The sequence below is a fragment of the Macaca mulatta genome, chromosome 3 (genome assembly GCF_049350105.2).
Source record: "Macaca mulatta isolate MMU2019108-1 chromosome 3, T2T-MMU8v2.0, whole genome shotgun sequence".
NCBI lineage: Eukaryota > Metazoa > Chordata > Mammalia > Primates > Cercopithecidae > Macaca > Macaca mulatta.
The window spans coordinates 142,897,398-142,915,372 of NC_133408.1; the positions used below are offsets into that span (position 1 = coordinate 142,897,398).

The 17,975-nt window shown below is 39.9% G+C and overlaps 2 protein-coding genes across 6 annotated transcripts in view; one reads left to right on the forward strand and one right to left on the reverse strand.

Moving 5' to 3' along the window:
* Window positions 1-2,130: 2,130 nt before the first annotated feature.
* On the forward strand, window positions 2,131-17,734 carry PMPCB (peptidase, mitochondrial processing subunit beta). Of its 2 annotated transcripts, XM_028846146.2 has the most exons (13): window positions 2,131-2,254; window positions 3,302-3,442; window positions 4,177-4,263; window positions 5,317-5,446; window positions 8,998-9,196; window positions 9,586-9,665; window positions 12,812-12,924; window positions 14,130-14,273; window positions 15,475-15,635; window positions 16,788-16,873; window positions 16,954-17,042; window positions 17,199-17,274; window positions 17,352-17,734. In XM_028846146.2, the coding sequence occupies exons 1-13, from the start codon at window positions 2,156-2,158 to the stop codon at window positions 17,414-17,416; spliced, it is 1,470 nt and encodes a 489-aa protein (XP_028701979.1). In that variant the 5' UTR covers window positions 2,131-2,155; the 3' UTR covers window positions 17,417-17,734. The 2 variants fall into 2 exon arrangements, with proteins under 2 accessions (XP_028701979.1, XP_014990062.2); XM_015134576.3 differs by having other exon boundaries at window positions 17,199-17,371.
* DNAJC2 (DnaJ heat shock protein family (Hsp40) member C2) overlaps window positions 17,526-17,975 on the reverse strand; it is a 33,908-nt gene continuing 33,458 nt past the window's right edge. For 3 of the 4 annotated variants that reach the window (XM_077994660.1, XM_077994662.1, XM_028844811.2), the window contains one exon: window positions 17,690-17,822. In XM_077994660.1, coding sequence (XP_077850786.1) covers window positions 17,748-17,822 — 75 coding nt within the window. In that variant the 3' untranslated portion in view covers window positions 17,690-17,747. Of the gene's footprint in view, window positions 17,823-17,975 lie in introns of all 4 variants that reach the window. The other variant, NM_001260798.1, reaches the window with a different exon arrangement.

The window sequence follows — 17,975 nt, forward strand, 5'->3', positions numbered from 1 at the left end:
CCTAGGTGTTTCTTGTGATTATACCTAAATGTTTTTGTATATATGTATGCATGTTTGTATTTATTTACAGTTAACACACGTTTGTTTTAGAAACATGAAGGAATAACCTTGGTCGTCCTTTATTACATTACATCATGAGTCTCGTGGGCTGAAACTGTGAATCATAGCAGCCGGGTAGGTGGAGGGAGATGAGTCTGAAAAGATAAATGGGAGTCAGATCATGAAGGGCCCCACCTGCCATGCTAAAGACCCTTTACTTTATTGTGACCAAGGGCCCCCTGGTGGATTCTTCACAATGGGACTGCTGTAATAGTTGCATTTCTAAAAGATCCCATAGGTAGTAATGTGAAAAAACTGACAATGGACCCGGAGTAGATTGAAGGGGCAGGAAAGGGGTGTATCAGTTGAACGTGGAAGATGGAAAAAGAGAGGTGCTTCCGGGTGGTTTGGATTTTTGGGTGAATGGAGGTATGATTGGCTGTTTAGCATTGCAAATATGGGAAGAGATTCAGGGGCCACAGTGAATTCCCTTTTGGACAAGTTAATATTGAGGTTCCAATGGGATATTCAAGTGTAGTTTCCTAGTAGTTGATGGTTAAGTGGGCCTGGAGCTCAAGAGAAAGGCCTGGGTTGGGCAGACAGGTCCTGAAGTGGAGGGAAAAGCCCAGAGGGAGACTGTTCAGTAGAAGAGGACTCGAGTCCTGGCAAACGCCAACTTTTAGGGCAAAATGTAGTGTTTCACAGCACAGTCTTTGGAGTTTACCTATTACTAGCAGGGTAACCTGGGGCAAGTTATTTATTTGACTTCAGTGTCTTAATTGCAAAATGAGCACAACAGCACCTACCTGAGTTAGAAAAACATTTGCAATTTTTAGTTCCTTGAGAGATCTGTGGGCTGGAAGCAGTGGCTCACGCCTGTAATCCTAGCACTTCAGGAGGCTGAGGTGGGCAGATCACCTGAGGTTGGGAGTTCGAAACCAACCTGACGAATATGGTGAAACCCCATCTCTACTAAAAATACAAAATTAGCCAGGCGTGGTGGCACACATCTGTAATCCCAGCTACTTGGGAGGCTGGGGCAGGAGAATTGCTTGAACCCGGGAGGCACAGGTTGCAGTGAGCCGAGATTGCACCATTGCACTCCAGCCTGGGCATCAAGAGTGAAACTCCCTCTCAAAAAAAAAAAAAAAAAAAAATATATATATATATATATATATGAATAAGGAGGAGTCCAAGAAAGTGCAGAGGGAACTACGAGGAGGTGGAGCTCTAGAATATATTGAGAAAAGAGAATTTCAAAGAAGCCAACGATGCAAAATCCTCCAACAGGACTGTAACATAAGTCTGTAAAGTGTCCAACTTTTAGCAGTTAGTGACCTTACCAAGGGCAATTTCTATGGAATGGGATGAGCCATACTGTAGAGGTTCGAAGAGTGAATAGGGGTCAACATGGATACATCTTTTCCTCCCCTCACCGCATCTGTCTTTCCCAGTAGACTTTTCCTTTAAAGGCAGTGACTTGTGGATATTATTCCACTGTTTTCTTTTTTTTTTTTTTTTTTTTTTTGAGACGGAGTCTCGCTGTGTCTCCCAGGCTGGAGTGCAGTGGCGTGATCTCGGCTCACTGCAAGCTCCGCCTCCCGGGTTCACGCCATTCTCCCGCCTCAGCCTCCCAAGTAGCTGAGACTACAGGCGCCCGCCACCATGCCCGGCTAGTTTTTTGTATTTTTAGTAGAGACGGGGTTTCACCATGTTAGCCAGGATGGTCTCGATCTCCTGACCTCGTGATCCACCCGCCTCGGCCTCCCAAAGTGCTGGGATTACAGGCTTGAGCCACCGCGCCCAGCCTATTCCACTGTTTTCAATCAATTCCATCCACCAGTGAGATAGATTATCTTTCACTCCACCGCATTTGTGCCTTGCAGTTAGTAGGCCATCAACAAAATAACTGATGATACAGGGGCTTCTACAGACTCCCCAATTCATTTGGTAAAGACCGCTCAGCATCATGGTCGAGCCCTCATTCCTTTCACGACAGCTTCGAGGAGTGTCATTCCCATCACGGCCACAAGGTGGAGGCCGCCTTCCTGCTCTGGGACCTCAGGTCGCGACCCCGGAAGCACATCCTCCATCCTCCGCCTTCTTTCCAGCAGAAATGGCGGCTGCGGCGGCTCGAGTTATGTTGTTACCCGCGGCGCGGCGGCGGCTCTGGGGTTTCAGCGAGAGTCTCCTGATCCGCGGCGCTGCGGGACGGGTGAGCTTCCCTCTGTTTGTCTGGGCGCTGCCTGGGGCCAGACCCAGTCGGGCGGGCTCTGGCCTCTCTCGCGGCACCCGGCGCAGCGCACCTGAGAGTCGGCGCTACAGATCCGAACAGCGGGGTCGGGGAGGGCCTCCTCGACCTGGACCCGCTGGGCGCCAGGCGGCCTGGGGCTGCTGAACTGGCCGGGGTGGCTGGCTTGTGGCTACCCGCCAGGAGACCTGCTAGTGACGTGTGGGATGACCCTGGTTTTCGGCTCCTCCCGCCAGCTACTGAGGAGTGCATGTTTGACCACTAAAAACGTAGTGCTGGCAAATTGGGGGAAACTAAAAAGTGAAATATGGTTACCGCTCCAGAGTTCTGTTTTAGCCTATGACTGAACTTCGTCCTCAGCTGGGTTTCCCGCTAACCTGGACATCGCTGAAGTAAAATTTTGTATGTATTTGCATTTTTCTCATGAGCGAGCCTCTGACTTTCAGCAAAGAGATGTGAGACTTTTGTATAAGGGCAAATAAAAACTGCTGGAAGACGAATAGTTCCTGGCCGACAAGCCAGTCAGGTGCATTTTGAATCCGGCCCATCTTCCTATCCTCTTTTTTTTTTTTTTTTTTTTAAAAACCATTTCCAAACCCTGTTGCTTTTCTTGAACAATGAAAACCCGAGTGTCAGTTCTGTCTTGTGTGTAGGTAGTTTTACATCTTTTCTCTCCTTTTTTTTTTTTTCCCTGCTTGTTTTCTGCATAATGAATATAAAACATTTCTAGGAGAGGTAGTGAAATAAAGTCAGTTTCTCTCTGGGTAATGATAATAACTGCTCATCTTCCCTGAGGAAAGGGCATGTTTATAATCACGTTGCTGGCTCTAGGACAGTGGCTGGTGACACGTTTCTAGGCCAGGCAGAGATCCCAGTGGAACCAAAATTCAAGAAGAAAGATTCTTTTATAGAGAGAGCCTGTTTAACATAGATTTGGTTTTAAAGTCAACATTTAATATCAGATTGATAATGCGTTTTGCTTTGTCTCTTCCACTTCCTACCCCCAACCAGTCATTATATTTTGGAGAGAACAGATTACGAAGTACACAGGCTGCTACCCAAGTTGTTCTGAATGTTCCTGAAACAAGAGTAACATGTTTAGAAAGCGGACTCAGAGTGGCTTCGGAAGACTCTGGGCTCTCAACATGCACAGTAAGTGACTCAGGCAACCTTCTCTAAGTGACCCTTCATTTAGTGTAGCAAATTGTTGATTTTAGTCTTTAGTTTCTTTGTTGGCTGGTGGTTCAAAAAGGGTGGCAGTTATTTTGCCTTGACAGATTTCCATGAGTTGTGAACCTTTTGTTCCAGTGATACTTAGTTACAGGGTGCATATGGATCCTGTTGCCTTGTCTGCATCTTGTTCTTGTAGCTTATTATGGATTATTTATTGTTAGTAGTATTGATAATAATGAAAGAGGTATATTTGCAGGGCTACTCTGCCAGGTGTTTTTACTGATGTCTTATTTGCTAAAAAGCAATTCTTTGTAGTGGGCGTCCTCACACCTGTTTTATAGTTAAGGAAGTGGGAGAAGTTAAATGGTTTTGTTCAGGTTGCTTAGCTAATACGTGACAGAGCCAGGATTTCAACCAAAGTTTTCTGACAGTTTCTGATGTTCTTGATACTACGGTTATTAATTGGCTGGGTTAATGAGTTGGGCAAAGAATCCTCAGTGAAGGTGGCAGGTAGATACTTGTAGCACCCAGCAGTATCCTGATCAAAATTTTTAAATCTCATGGTTCATAGGAATGAACTATTAATTCACTCAGATCAAGAAAATCTTAGTGTTAAGACCAGAAAGCACTTGTCAGAAAAAGGAAGGAGACTGTTCCCTGCAACCTCAAATAAATAAAATGGATTTATTTAATTGTTCGTTGATTGCATTAAGGTTGGACTCTGGATTGATGCTGGAAGTAGATATGAAAATGAGAAGAATAATGGAACAGCACACTTTCTGGAGCATATGGCTTTCAAGGCAAGTTGTAAAACTTTACAAAAATGCACTCTCTTTAAGAGATAGTAAGCACTAAGTCTCATTCTTTAGAGGCAGGGAGAGCTCTTTCAGTAGTATAACATGTTTTATGTTTTTTTTTTCCAGGACAGTATCTAAAATAAGTACTGATGATTGCTTTGTAAAGTTGAAATGAAAACTTTCTCTTGGGATGCAGGAGTCATCTGAATGTATACCATTTCTGAAGCCTGATGTACCTTATTTTTTTTTAATTTAATTTATTTGGAGATAGGATCTGGCTCTGTTGCCTAGGTTGGAGTGCAGTGACACAACCTGCTTACTGCAACCTCCACCTCCTAGGCTCAAGTCATCCTCCCACATCTACTTCTGGAGTAGCTGGGACTGTAGGTGCATGCCACCACACCCGGATAATTTATTTATATGTGTGTGTGTGTGTGTGTGTGTGTGTGTGTGTGTGTGTGTATATGTATTTTATTTTATTTTATTTTTTGGTAGAGATGGAGTTTCGCCATGTTTTGGCCAGGTTGGTCTCAATCTCCTGGGCTCAGTCAGCCTGCCTCAGCTTCCCAAAGTGCTGGGGTGACAGGTGTGAGCCATCGTACCCTACCTGATGTACTTTAGAAACCAAATTTGACTCTGCATGAAACTAACTTTTTTTTTTTTTTTTTTTTTTTGAGACGGAGTCTCGCTCTGTCACCCAGGCTGGAGTGCAGTGGCCGGATCTCAGCTCACTGCAAGCTCCGCCTCCCGGGTTCACGCCATTCTCCTGCCTCAGCCTCCCGAGTAGCTGGGACTACAGGCGCCTGCCACCTTGCCCGGCTAAGTTTTTGTATTTTTAGTAGAGATGGGGTTTCACTGTGTTCGCCAGGATGGTCTCGATCTCCTGACCTCGTGATCCGCCCGTCTCGGCCTCCCAAAGTGCTGGGATTACAGGCTTCAGCCACCGCGCCCGGCTGAAACTAACTTATTGTCCTCCGTATTCATTATCTGAAGTGTTTAGAATAGATGAAGGATAAAGGGAGGTTGCATAATTTATTTTTCCTCTTTTATTTCAAGGGCACCAAAAAGAGATCCCAGTTAGATCTGGAACTTGAGATTGAAAATATGGGTGCTCATCTCAATGCCTATACCTCCAGAGAGCAGACTGTATACTATGCCAAAGCTTTCTCTAAAGACTTGCCAAGAGGTATTGTTATTATTTATACAGCAGATAATATAATTTTCATGAGAATCAGAAATTATTGAGTACTTTTTATTATGTCTGTTGTAAAAGAGTAAGTCCCAGAAATGTGAAAAAACGAAACTGAATTCTGGGTGAGGGTACGGCTGATCTTATTTTTTTTCTAAATATGACAGATAGTAAGATTATGGATGATTGTTTTTATTAATATGTAGCAATAAAATAGAGATTATTTGGTGGAAATAAAATATTTTGAGAGGACAGCAGTTTGTTACCATATTTGTAGACTATTTTGACTCTTTTAAAAGTTATTACACAAAACATTTTCCTAGTGGAAGAAATAACAACAAAATTTAGCAGTTTTAGAGCTAATTGGTAAAATTATTATTTTTGTTTTTAGAGAGAGAGTCTCGCTCTGTCACCCAGGCTGGAGTGCAGTGGTGTGATCTGGACTCACTGCAACCTCTGCCTCCTGGGTTCTGGGTTCAAGTGATTCTCCTGCCTCAGCCTCCTGAGTAGCTGGGATTATAGGCTCCTGCCACCATGGCCGGCTAGTTTTTGTATTTTCAGTAGAGATGGGTTTTGCCATGTTGGCCAGGCTGGTCTTAAAGTCCTGACCTCAAGTGACCCAGCGCCTCGGCCTCCCAAAGTGCTGGGATTATAGGTGTGAGCCACTGTGCACGGCCATTAGTGAAATTATTAACCTTTAAGGTCTTTCTGTAGTTGTAGTTACTACTTTGCAGTTTTGGATTCCTAATAGGCTGCCATTAATAATGTTTAAATGGCACTTTACACAAGTACTTTTGTGTATATATTATCCATTTGATCTGCATAGGTGTTTCTACCTTGCAGTTGTGGAAACCGAAACCCAGACTCTGACTTGCCCAAGATTGCATAGCTATCAGGTGGCTTACTGTGGACTCAAGTACATGTCTTCTTACCAGATTCATTTGCTTTGTCAATACAATAAAATAAGAAACCTATCACCTGTAAATAACTAAAATACTTAATATGATATCCTAACTTTTGCATTAAAACAAAAATGACAGCAACTATGGAGGGTGTGTTGGTTTGAATAACAAAACCAATGAGACAATTTTTGTCCCAGGACTAATTAGGGACCAAGAACATAGGGCTAGGCCAAGCTTCTAAGAGTTGTTCATTCCAGCCTAGTTCCTTCCTTTATTTACACAGAACAGGGAAGGCAAAAAGGAGAAACAGAAAAAGTAAGGGTGAAGTTAAAAGACTTTTTTCCCTTTTCTCGGCATCTAGCTGGGAAGGGTAGAGCCTCTGCTAGTGGGAGTGGAGAAGCAGAGGGGCTCTCCCTGAGGAATACAAAATGGAAGTGCTCTCTGAAGCAGCTCCCACTTTGGGGATTTACTTGGGGTTTTTATGCCCTCACCCTGGGTAAAGCAGCTCCAACTTTGGGGATTTACTTGGGGTTTTTCACCCTTCACCCTGGGTGAAGCCTGGTATATGAGGTAATAATTAGACATTTAGATAATGGTCTCCAGGTTTTTATGATCACTTATTTTTTTAAATTATTATTATACTTTAAGTTCTAGGGTACATGTGCACATGTGCAAGTTTGTTACATATGTATACATGTGCCATGTTGGTGTGCTGTACCCGTTAACTCATCATTTACATTAGGTATATCTCCTAATGCTATCCCTCCCCGCTCCCACCATCCCACGACAGGCCCTGGTGTGTGATGTTCCCACCCTGTATCCAAGTGGTCTCATTGTTCAATTCCCACCTATGAGTGAGAACATGGGGTGTTTGGTTTTCTGTCCTTGCAATAGTTTGCTCAGAATGATGGTTTCCAGCTTCATCCATGTCCCTACAAATGACATGAACTCATCCTTTTTTATGGCTGCATAGTATTCCATGGTGTATATGTGCCACATTTTCGTAATCCAGTCTGTCATTGATGGACATTTGGGTTGGTTCCAAGTCTTTGCTATTGTGAATAGTGCCGCAATAAACATACGTGTGCATGATGATCACTTATTGTTAAGAAAGTTGATCATATATCCTTGATGTATGTATACTTGTAAGTTAAATACATGTGCTATTATACTAACGTATCTATACATTTAAAAAAAAAGATTCAGATTAAAACAGACTGGGAAATAGGAGCCCCCCTCCCCGCCTTTGGAAACTACCAGTGTAGACCACCCATCCCACATAACGGAGGATTTTCTCACAGAATTCTTGTCCTTCCATTTGTCTATGGGCTCTTTCTCACCCATTTTACTAGACTCTGGTTCTCTCATCTGGACAGATGGGTTTTATTTGGTTTTACACATAATTTTTTCCTTTTGGTCATGATCTCAGCCACAGCTTGCTATAATAGTCTGTTTTGTCATGTTCTTAGTATTTGGACATAATCACTTCTGAGACAGTGCCCCTTAAAGTGAACTGAATTAAAACAAGGGACAAAAGTTTATAGTAGAGTAAGAAATGAAACCTAAATCGGACACGGTAGTGCATGCCTTTAGTCCTGGCTACTTGGAGGAAGCTGAGGCAGGAGGATTGTTTGAGCTCAGGAATTTGAGTCCAGTCTGGGCAGCATAATGAGACCTTGTCTCTTAGGGGAAAAAAAGAAACTTAAGATTTTAAGTTTATTTAATAACATTAATAGTATTAATGAAATTTAGATTTATGATTGCAACTATGTACTAATACTTCAAGAATGAAGTACAGTTTTTTTCTGGAGAGGTATGCACTTTTTCTGATAAAATTGCTTAATGGCCTAATATGACATATTCCACTTCACTTTTCGCTTTTTGCAAGTTCGGGTTTGAGAACACACAATTCTGTGATTCATTTGGGGCATATTTTAGATTATAAGGATTCTTTTCTCTGTTGCCCAGGCGGGAGTGTAGTGGCGCAATCGCAGCTCACTGCACCCTTTGCCTCCCGAGCTCAAGCCATCCTCCCATCTCAGCCTTCTGGGTAGCAGGGACTACAGGCACATGCCACCACGCCCAGCTAATTTTTGTATTTTTTGTAGAGACAGGATTTTGGCATGTTGCCCAGGTTCGTCTCGAACTCCTGGGCTGAAGCCCATCTTAGCCTCCCAAAGTGCTGGGATTATATAGGCGTTAGCCACCGTGCCTGGTCAGTTCTTTGCTTCTTAACATAGCACTCTCATTGCTGTGGGAACTTGCATAGTAAATACTTGGGTGGTTTGAACCCTCAGTATATTCCTAGCTAGGTATTTTCAGACTAATATATATAACTTTGTAATTTTCATATAGAACAGTCTATATTAATATGCAAATTTCCATAGCATTTTTGAAGTAGGTAGAGTCATTCCAAGGTGATGGCAAATTTATAGTTTTTCCCCAAGGAAAATCTTTTGTACTATAGGGGTTTATATGTGAAATTTTAATTTTGTCCTGTTAAGTATTTCTGATGTTTTTCTCCCAGGCTAATCATTTAGTATTGAGTGATGGGTCAGTGTCATGATTTCTGATTTTGGTTTAATAGATTTTAATAGTGAAAGTTAAGATTGCTGGTGCTTTTTCTTATATTTTATTTTCAATTAGCTGTAGAAATTCTTGCTGATATAATACAAAACAGCACATTGGGAGAAGCAGAGATTGAACGTGAGCGTGGAGTAATCCTTAGAGAGATGCAAGAAGTTGAAACCAATTTACAAGAAGTTGTTTTTGATTATCTTCATGCCACGGCTTATCAAAATACTGCACTTGGACGGACAATTTTGGGACCAACAGAAAATATCAAGTAGGTATAACTCTCAGAATTTCTTGGTGGGTAAGGGAATTTATGAATTTTGAAAATTAACATTTACAGACTTTCAAAAAGTATGTTTCAAAAAGTCATTTTCCTCCTGGTAATCTAAGTGAAATTGTAGTTAGCTACATTTTGGTCCCACCTAGCTCCCAAGCATGTGAGTTCATAGGTACTTCGGAGTAAACCAGTAATGGTGTCAAATCTTTTTTCCTTGATGTAAAAAAGTCGAAGTTCTTTGATGTGTTGTCTATATCCTATTTCTGCCTGCATTTTAGGATACAGTTATGGTCCAATTTGATTTCAGGTATATTATGTGAAGATCTGTTTTTTTTTTTTTTTTTTTTTGGTTTCCTTTAAAAATGGTTTTACTTCATTTACAGATCTATAAGTCGTAAGGACTTAGTGGATTATATAACCACACATTATAAGGGACCAAGAATAGTGCTTGCTGCTGCTGGAGGTTAGTCAATTTAAATTTCTACAAATGTTTTAAACACAGTTGTTGGAGTGGTGTGCTTATTAGTTTGATCCTGTTGGGAGATAGCCTAAGAATTTTCATTTACATAGCAAGTAACTGTATTTGATACTGTGTAAGGGGAATGTGGAGCACTGGAACCAGACTTTCTCTCTATTTTTTTTAAAGTAGGTTTCATTTAGGCTGGGCGTGGTGGCTCACTCCTGTAACCCCAGCACTTTGGGAGGCCGAGGCGGGCGGATCACGAGGTCAGGAGTTCAAGACCAGCCTGACTAATACGGTGAAACCCTGTCTATACTAAAAATAGAAAAATTAGCCGGGCATGGTGGCGGGTACCTGTAGTCCCAGCTACTCAGGAGGCTGAGGTAGGAGAATCACTTGAACCCGGGAGGCGGAGGTTACAGTGAGCCAAGATCGCACCACTGCACTCCAGCCTGGGTGACAGAGTAAGACTGTCTCAAAAAAAAAAAAAAAAAAAAAGTAGGTTTTATTTCTAGAAAGACTTAATGAACTGTTTAATACATAAGTGTACATAGTAGAATGTGCAAGAAAAGGGCAAAGGAGTGAACTGGGAGAGAGTCGGAAGATAGCATTCTGTACTTTGAGAATTTCTTGAGATTTTAAATTATTTCTTGAGAACCAACTTCGTCCTTGTTCAAGCATGGAATGGGTATGTTAATTCTTTGATTTGTTCAATTATTCATTTAATAGATCTAATTTTTGGGAAGGAGAAGCACATAGGGAGCCATGAGAATGCTGAATGGGAATCCAAACATGCAGGTGACTTTAGAAGGTTTCCTTGAGGTCATGTTTGAAGCCAATGAATGAAAAAAAAAAAAATTCACAGCAGATATTGCCAGATTTCCTGGCAGTCTGAATCTAGGCAACAGTACATTTTAATTGGTTTCCAGTTTTTTTTCTTTTAAAAATATATTTATAGAAGTAGAGATGGATTCTTAACTATGTTGCCCAGGCTGGTTTCGAACTCTTGAGCTCAAGTGATCCTTCCACCTTGGCCTCCCAAAACTTGGGGATTACAGGCGTGAGCCACTGCATCTGGTCTCCAGTTTTCATTTCTTTGTATTTTTTAATATTAGAGCAAAGTGAAGTGTTGTTTCATGTTGTAAATTTTTCTCTTTTTAGAAATTGTAATTTAAAAATTCTAGTTGCTCTTGATTGATTTCTGAGCTAATTACCTGGGGGGTAATGAAGAAGATGAAAACATTAAATATCAAGCATGTTATTCATTGTAGTGCCTAGCTAAAAATCATGTTACTTTCATTGTACATGGCAGGAAGTACACTCTGAAATTCTCTTGAGTAACACTGTTTCTAAATTGGCTCTTGCAGACTTGGGCTTAAGTGTTTGAAACTGTCTTGGAAATGGGACAAGATACTTGTTAGATGGGTCCTCAACAACAAAGCTTTCTCGAACCTCTCTGCCATTGTTGGTGGCATATGGACAAAATGAGTTTTTTGTTTTACTTTGGTTTATGGGTTCATTTTGACAAAGTTGAGATATCTTTAGTTTAATGCTTATAGATTAATTAGTATTCATTTTAAATACTATATAAGTGATGTGCCTTACAAATGATTGCATCTTAAATTCAATTAAATAGGCCAGTTTTAAGTTTCTGCTGACCTCTGAATTATGTCTTGGCTACCATTTAGCTCTTCTAGGTTAATCTTCAGGATGTATAGCTTTTATTTGCCAAATAGTTTTTTGTATCCTAGCTTCATTTATTATAAAATTATAATTTAACATTTTAATTATACATTAAGTTAAAGAATCTTAATTTGGGTCTCAAGTTCAGATAGTAAGAGATATAGAGTCTTAAGAAATTCCTAAGTTTTTGCATTTGGATACCTATTAATGTATTCAGAAATAATTTAGATGACACTATTTTGTTCCTGAGTTTTTTTTTTTTTGAGACGGAGTTTCGCTCTTGTTGGCCAGGCTGGAGTGCAATGGCGTCATCTTGGCTCACTGCAAACTCTGCCTTCCGGATGCAAGCGATTCTCCTGCTTTAGCCTCCCGAGTAGCTGGGATTACAGGCATGCATCACTACACCCGACTAATTTTGTTTTAGTAGAGATGGGGTTTCTCCATGTTGGTCAGGCTGGTCTATCTCCGACCTTAGGTGATCCGCCTGCCGCGGCTTCCCAAAGCGCTGGGATTATGGGCATGAGCCACCGCGCCGGGCCCTGTTCCTGAGTTCTGATAGGAGAGCGCAGAGAATATAGTATATCTGTGTATCCCGCTTTATTTATTTAATTTTATTTATTTTAGACACAGAGTCTTGCTCTGTCACCCAAGTTGGAGTGCAGTGGTGTGATCTCAGCTCACTGCAACCTCTGTCTCCTGGGTTCAAGCAATTCTCCTGCCTCAGCCTCCTGAATAGCTGGGATTATTACAGGTGCCTGCTACCATGCCCAGCTAGTTTTTATATTTTTAGTAGAGACAGGGTTTTACCATATTGGCCAGGCTGGTCTTGAACTCCTGATCTCAAGTGACCTGCCCACCTTGGCTTCCCAAAGTGCTGGGATTACAGGTGTGAGCCACGGCACCCGGCTTTTAAAATTTATTTTATTGAGACAGGCGTCTTACTATGTTCTTGCTATGTCCAGGCTGGTCTTGAACTCCTGAACTCAAATGATCCTCCCACCTCAGCCTTCTAAAGTACTGGGATTATAGGCATGAGCCACCATGCCCAGCTCCAGCTTTTTAAAAATTAGATAGAGTTCATATTTGTATTTTCCACTAAAAAAATTTTTTTTTTTTTTGCAAATTGGAAAATTGGCATTTTTTTTTTGCTAGTGTGGATCCCAGAAATTTTTATAATAGAACATGATTTTGTAAAAAGTGGAGTTTTCAAGTTGTCTTATTCTTAGCTGTGAAACCATTGGTCTGTTGATGAAAACTGTCATTTGCTCTACAAAATGAGAAAGCTGTGCAACCTCAAGCTTTGCAATGCCAAGGAAATAGGTGTGCTATGTGAGCTTACTCTTAAATAATGGCTTTTAGTGAGTGTAGATACTTCATGTGTAATGTACATCACATTATATCACCTAGGGATTTTTGTAAACTATATTGCTGCTGGATACATGTGAAAATATTTTCTTTTAATTTAGGTGTTTCCCATGATGAACTGCTTGACTTAGCAAAGTTTCATTTTGGTGACTCTTTATGCGCACACAAAGGAGAAATACCAGCTCTGCCTCCCTGCACATTCACAGGAAGTGAGGTAGGGCAAGCCTCCCAGCTAGTATTTAGCCTTTTGGATTCCTTGTGTTGTATTTACACATAAGTAAACAAAGTGTACTATTTCCAGTAGGAATAAAATGGAATAAAAGGCTTACACTGAAATACAGAAAAAGGGAAGAGGATGTACTCATTTGCTTAAGATTCCTTCCTCTTCTGTATTGTTTAACCACCTGTTTTTCTTTCCTAAGGAAGCAAGGCTTTTTTTGTTTTGTTTTTAAATTTCTCCATTCTAGTCTGAAAGGAAGCAGAGTTTTAAGAGCAGTTTATAATTTGGTCTTTTTGTGCTTTTTCTTTCGCACTGTGCAAATTTATATATTGTAATATCTGGAAGTAATCTTTTAAACCCCATATTTTGACTTTCACTTCAGGTTTACTCTTGGCTCAGTTTTGCCCACAGTATGTTTTGGGAGGGGGTAGTAACTGTTAGAGCCAGAACTTGCAGGGAATCTACTAGTTATCAACTAGCTTTAAGCCTCTTTAGGGGCTTAGTTTGCCATGTTAAGAATGATGCTCAACGTAGTATCTGGAAAATGCCCTGATATTGGCAGCTGCCTGGAACTGTAGTACAGAAATAAACCTGTAACGTCAATATGACATTTCGATAGAAAAGTTCAGATTGAGGCTGGGCGTGATGGCTCATGCCTGTAATCCCAGCACTTGGAGGGCTGAGGCAAGTGTGTCACTTGAGGTTAGGATTTTGAGACCAGCCTCACTAACATGGTGAAACTCCGTCTCTACTAAAAATACAACAATTAGCTGGGTGTGGTGGTGGTGCATGCCTGTAATCCAGCTACTCGGGAGGCAGAAGTTGCAGTTAGCCGAGATGGCGCCACTGCACTCCAGCCTGGGCGACAGAGTCTCAAAAAAATAAAAAGAAAAATTCAGATTGACAAACACAAAGGATTAATTTCTACCAGTGAAATGATGCAACCCTTTTTGACCTGGTAAACCACGTGGTGGCCGTCTGTAGTAAAATGCGTTGGGAAAAGTAATTTTTCCTTAACCCATGAAATTTCTTCTAGGCTAAACTATACAATGTAATGAGGCCTGATAGTTAAAAAATCAAGAGAGTCCTGGTGTGCATTTTAACTTTGCAATTAATGGGACTGGTGATTTTTTCTTGTTAATAAGCATGTTATATAATGTTAATCTTAACTAGAGGTCCTCCTGCTTTATCTGAACTAGATTCGTGTGAGGGATGACAAGATGCCTTTGGCGCACCTTGCAATAGCTGTTGAAGCTGTTGGTTGGGCACATCCAGATACAATCTGTCTCATGGTTGCAAACACGCTGATTGGCAACTGGGATCGCTCTTTTGGAGGAGGAATGGTAAGTGATTTTAAAAGAAGTTTTCCGTAACAGATGGAAGATTATCATGTTTTCTTAAATACAAGTTCTTTGTAAGAATCCTTTTTTGAAGTGGCAAAATAGAGCCTTGTACTGTGAATTATATAAACTGATCCTGGTTTGCATGTGGGCCAGAAAAAAACATTTTCTTTTTTTCTTTGCCACAAAGTTTGTTAGTGGCAAAATTTGAATAAGGACAGAAAAATTAGCTAGAAGTACTATATCAATGTTAATATCCTAATTTTAATGGTCACTAGGCCTTCTATATCTGTGGGTTCCATATTCATGGATTCAACCAAGCATAGGTGGAAAATTTGGGGGAACAAATGGATGGTTTCATCTGTACTAAACATGTATGGACTTTTTTTTGGTCACTTCCCATATAGTATAACAACTATGTACATAGCATTTACATGGATTGGGTATTTAGAGATGATTTAAAGTATATAGGACAATCTGCTTATATGCAAATACTATATACACCATAGTACATGAGGGCTCTAGCATCTGTGGATTTTGGTATCCACAGGGATCTGGGAACCAGTTCTCCACAGATACTGAGGAGCTATACCGAGGTGATGTAAGAAAATTAGCTTCCTTGTTTTTCACAAGTACATACTAAAGTACCTGGGGCAAGAAGCATCACATCTAAAACTCAAAACAGTTGAAAAAACTTGTATAAAGAGAATAAAGCAAACATGGTAAAATAACAGGGAATTTGGATAAAGGGAATTCTCTGTACTGTTTTTGCAACTTTTTTGTAAGTTGGAATTATTGCAAAACACAGTGTATAGATTTGTCTTTACTCACAGATTTCTCCAAAATACATTTCATCTAAATATCTTAAGCTTTGTATGCAATATAACTTTGAATCTAAGTGTATGTAACCAAGAGCCCTAAAAATTGGGTTGATAATAGCAGTCTAGTTTTAGAAGTAGGTATAGCTACTACATTAATTATAAGGATTCATTGCTTTTATAACATGAATTTCTCCAGGGGGTGCACTGGATTAATAAGCACAATTGTTAGTCATACTGAATTTTAACTGTACTACTGAGATGTTGAATAAAACTAGGAAATTTGCCTCTAAGGATATTCACTGTTTTCCACACACTCCATTTTCCTTTCTGTATTTTGGACATGTGTACTTAAAATTCTCTTGGAATTTTTTTTTTCCTTACAGAATTTATCTAGCAAGCTGGCCCAGCTCACTTGTCATGGCAATCTTTGCCATAGCTTTCAGTCTTTCAACACTTCCTACACAGATACAGGATTATGGGGACTGTATATGGTTTGTGAACCAGCCACTGTTGCAGACATGCTACATGTTGTTCAGAAAGAATGGTGAGAATTTAAGTAATTTAAATTTTGCCTTTAATTCGTTTTAGACTAGTTTTTTCTGTATACTTCATGGTGATTTATGGTAATTTTACCTTTTAATTAAGAGACCTAGATAAACAGTAGTTGCCATGTTTTTAAAGGTTTCTGATGTTTTTTCCTAAGCCTCAAGATGTGAAGCTGATTTATACTATAGGACTTTTTTTTTTTTTTTTGAGATGGGGTGTTGCTCTGTTGCCAGGCTGTAGTGTAGTTGCACTATCTCAGCTCACTGCAGCCTCTGTGTCCTAGGTTCAAGCAATTCTCCCGCCTGAGTCTCCTGAGTAGCTGGGATTACAGGTGTACCACCATGCCCGGCTAATTTCTTGTATTTTTAGTAGAGACAGGGTTTCACCATGTTGGCCAGGCTGGTCCTGAACTCCTGACCTCAGGTGATCCACCCTCCTCAGCCTCCCAAAGTGCTGGGATTACAGGCGTGAGCCACCATACCCGGCTGAAAGTTTTAATCTTTCAGAAGCAGGTTAACTCAGAAAGATGATCCTAAAAGTTTAAAAGCCAACTAGAAGTTGTTTGGAAAATATCTTTGAAAGTAATCTGGTTGAAAGGAAAGTAAATCTGAAGTTGCCACTGCTAAAAGAAAACAAAGTATATTGAGTCAGTAGATGGGCAGAAAGGCTCACAGCTTCTTGGAAAACATTTAGCTCTGGTTCCTTTCCTCCACTATTCTTAAATTGGCTTACATCTTTCTAAATCTAGTCAACTAGGATGTAATTATTAAGTTAAAAATTAGGTTTAAGTTAAGATTTTCATTGTTTTTAGAAACCAATGAATGACCCACTGACTTAACCCATAGCATATCAGACCCCAAGAGATGGGGACTCATGTAGTCTCAAGATGCTTATAAAGCATTTCTGAAAATGTCATCAGCCCATTTGTATTAAACCTTTGTGTGCTAATGAGTAATTAGACATGTTTATCATTTTTGAGAAATTAATTCTGGGGAAAATAATCATTTTAGCTTTTGCTTAGGTTAGAATTAAATCATAATCACCTGTATGTTAGGTGTAGACTACGGCATCATCATTCTTAGGACATTAACTCATGAAATACAACATTTTCCAACTGCTTAATAATACTGTTTTTCCAAATGTTTTTTAGGATGCGGCTCTGTACAAGTGTCACCGAAAGTGAAGTCGCACGAGCCAAAAATCTCCTGAAAACAAACATGTTGTTGCAGCTTGATGGTAAAAATATAAGACATAGCTTCTATTTTCATATGGTTGATCTATATTCCAATACTTAATTTTTCCTTCTCTTTAAACAGGTTCAACTCCAATTTGTGAAGATATTGGTAGGCAAATGTTATGCTATAATAGAAGGATTCCCATCCCTGAGCTTGAAGCAAGAATTGATGTAAGTAGTCCTGAGTTATTACTGGGTCATGTGTAAAAAGATCCTTGTTACAAAAGCTGAGAATATTTATCTTTCATCTTGCTTTAGTTTTAAAAAGTTCCAGGTATAGACGTCTTTACTACAAAAAGCTGAATGACAGTATCTTCCATATTTCAGGCTGTGAATGCTGAGACAATTCGAGAAGTATGTACCAAATATATTTATAATAGGAGTCCAGCTATTGCTGCTGTTGGTAAGCCTGGCTTCTTTTCTTCTATGCGAAAAGTTGGCCAAGTACTTTTAATTAACTGTCTTCTTTTTAATCCTTAGGTCCCATTGAGCAACTACCAGATTTTAAACAGATTTGCAGTAACATGTGTTGGCTTCGTGGTTAAAATGCTCGTTATCAAGGTTATTTGAACACATGTATTTATAAAACTGAGATCTAGAAAAAAATAAAAATGAACATGTATATACATTTGAATGAAAACATGTATATACATCTGGAAATTTGAATGAAATACTGTATCATACTTTCAAAGGATAAAAAGACTACCCCTCTGAAGGTTGTTTTGTATTAATGGTCAGTCTTTGTTCTCTGAGAAATTATGTTGGAAGCAGCATACTTTCAAATTATTACCATAAGTATAATTTTAAGAATGAAAATGTTTACAGTATTTTCAGTTTTATTATAAAAATGCACATACAACAAAGATTGTCATTAAGTCATTTCTTGGCTCTGCTTGCATTCAGCACTTGTTCTTGAGCAGCTTTCTTTGCTTTTACCATCTCGACAAGTTCCTAGGAAGGGAGAAAGGAAGTTGTCAGAATTTAAAAACAGACATTTTAATCTAGTGTTTGGTATAAAGAATTCAAACAACTAAGACAGTACTAAGTATACCGATTTCACTGCCTGCCAGGGCCTAGAAAGTTTCTAAGGTTGCTCATTTATTC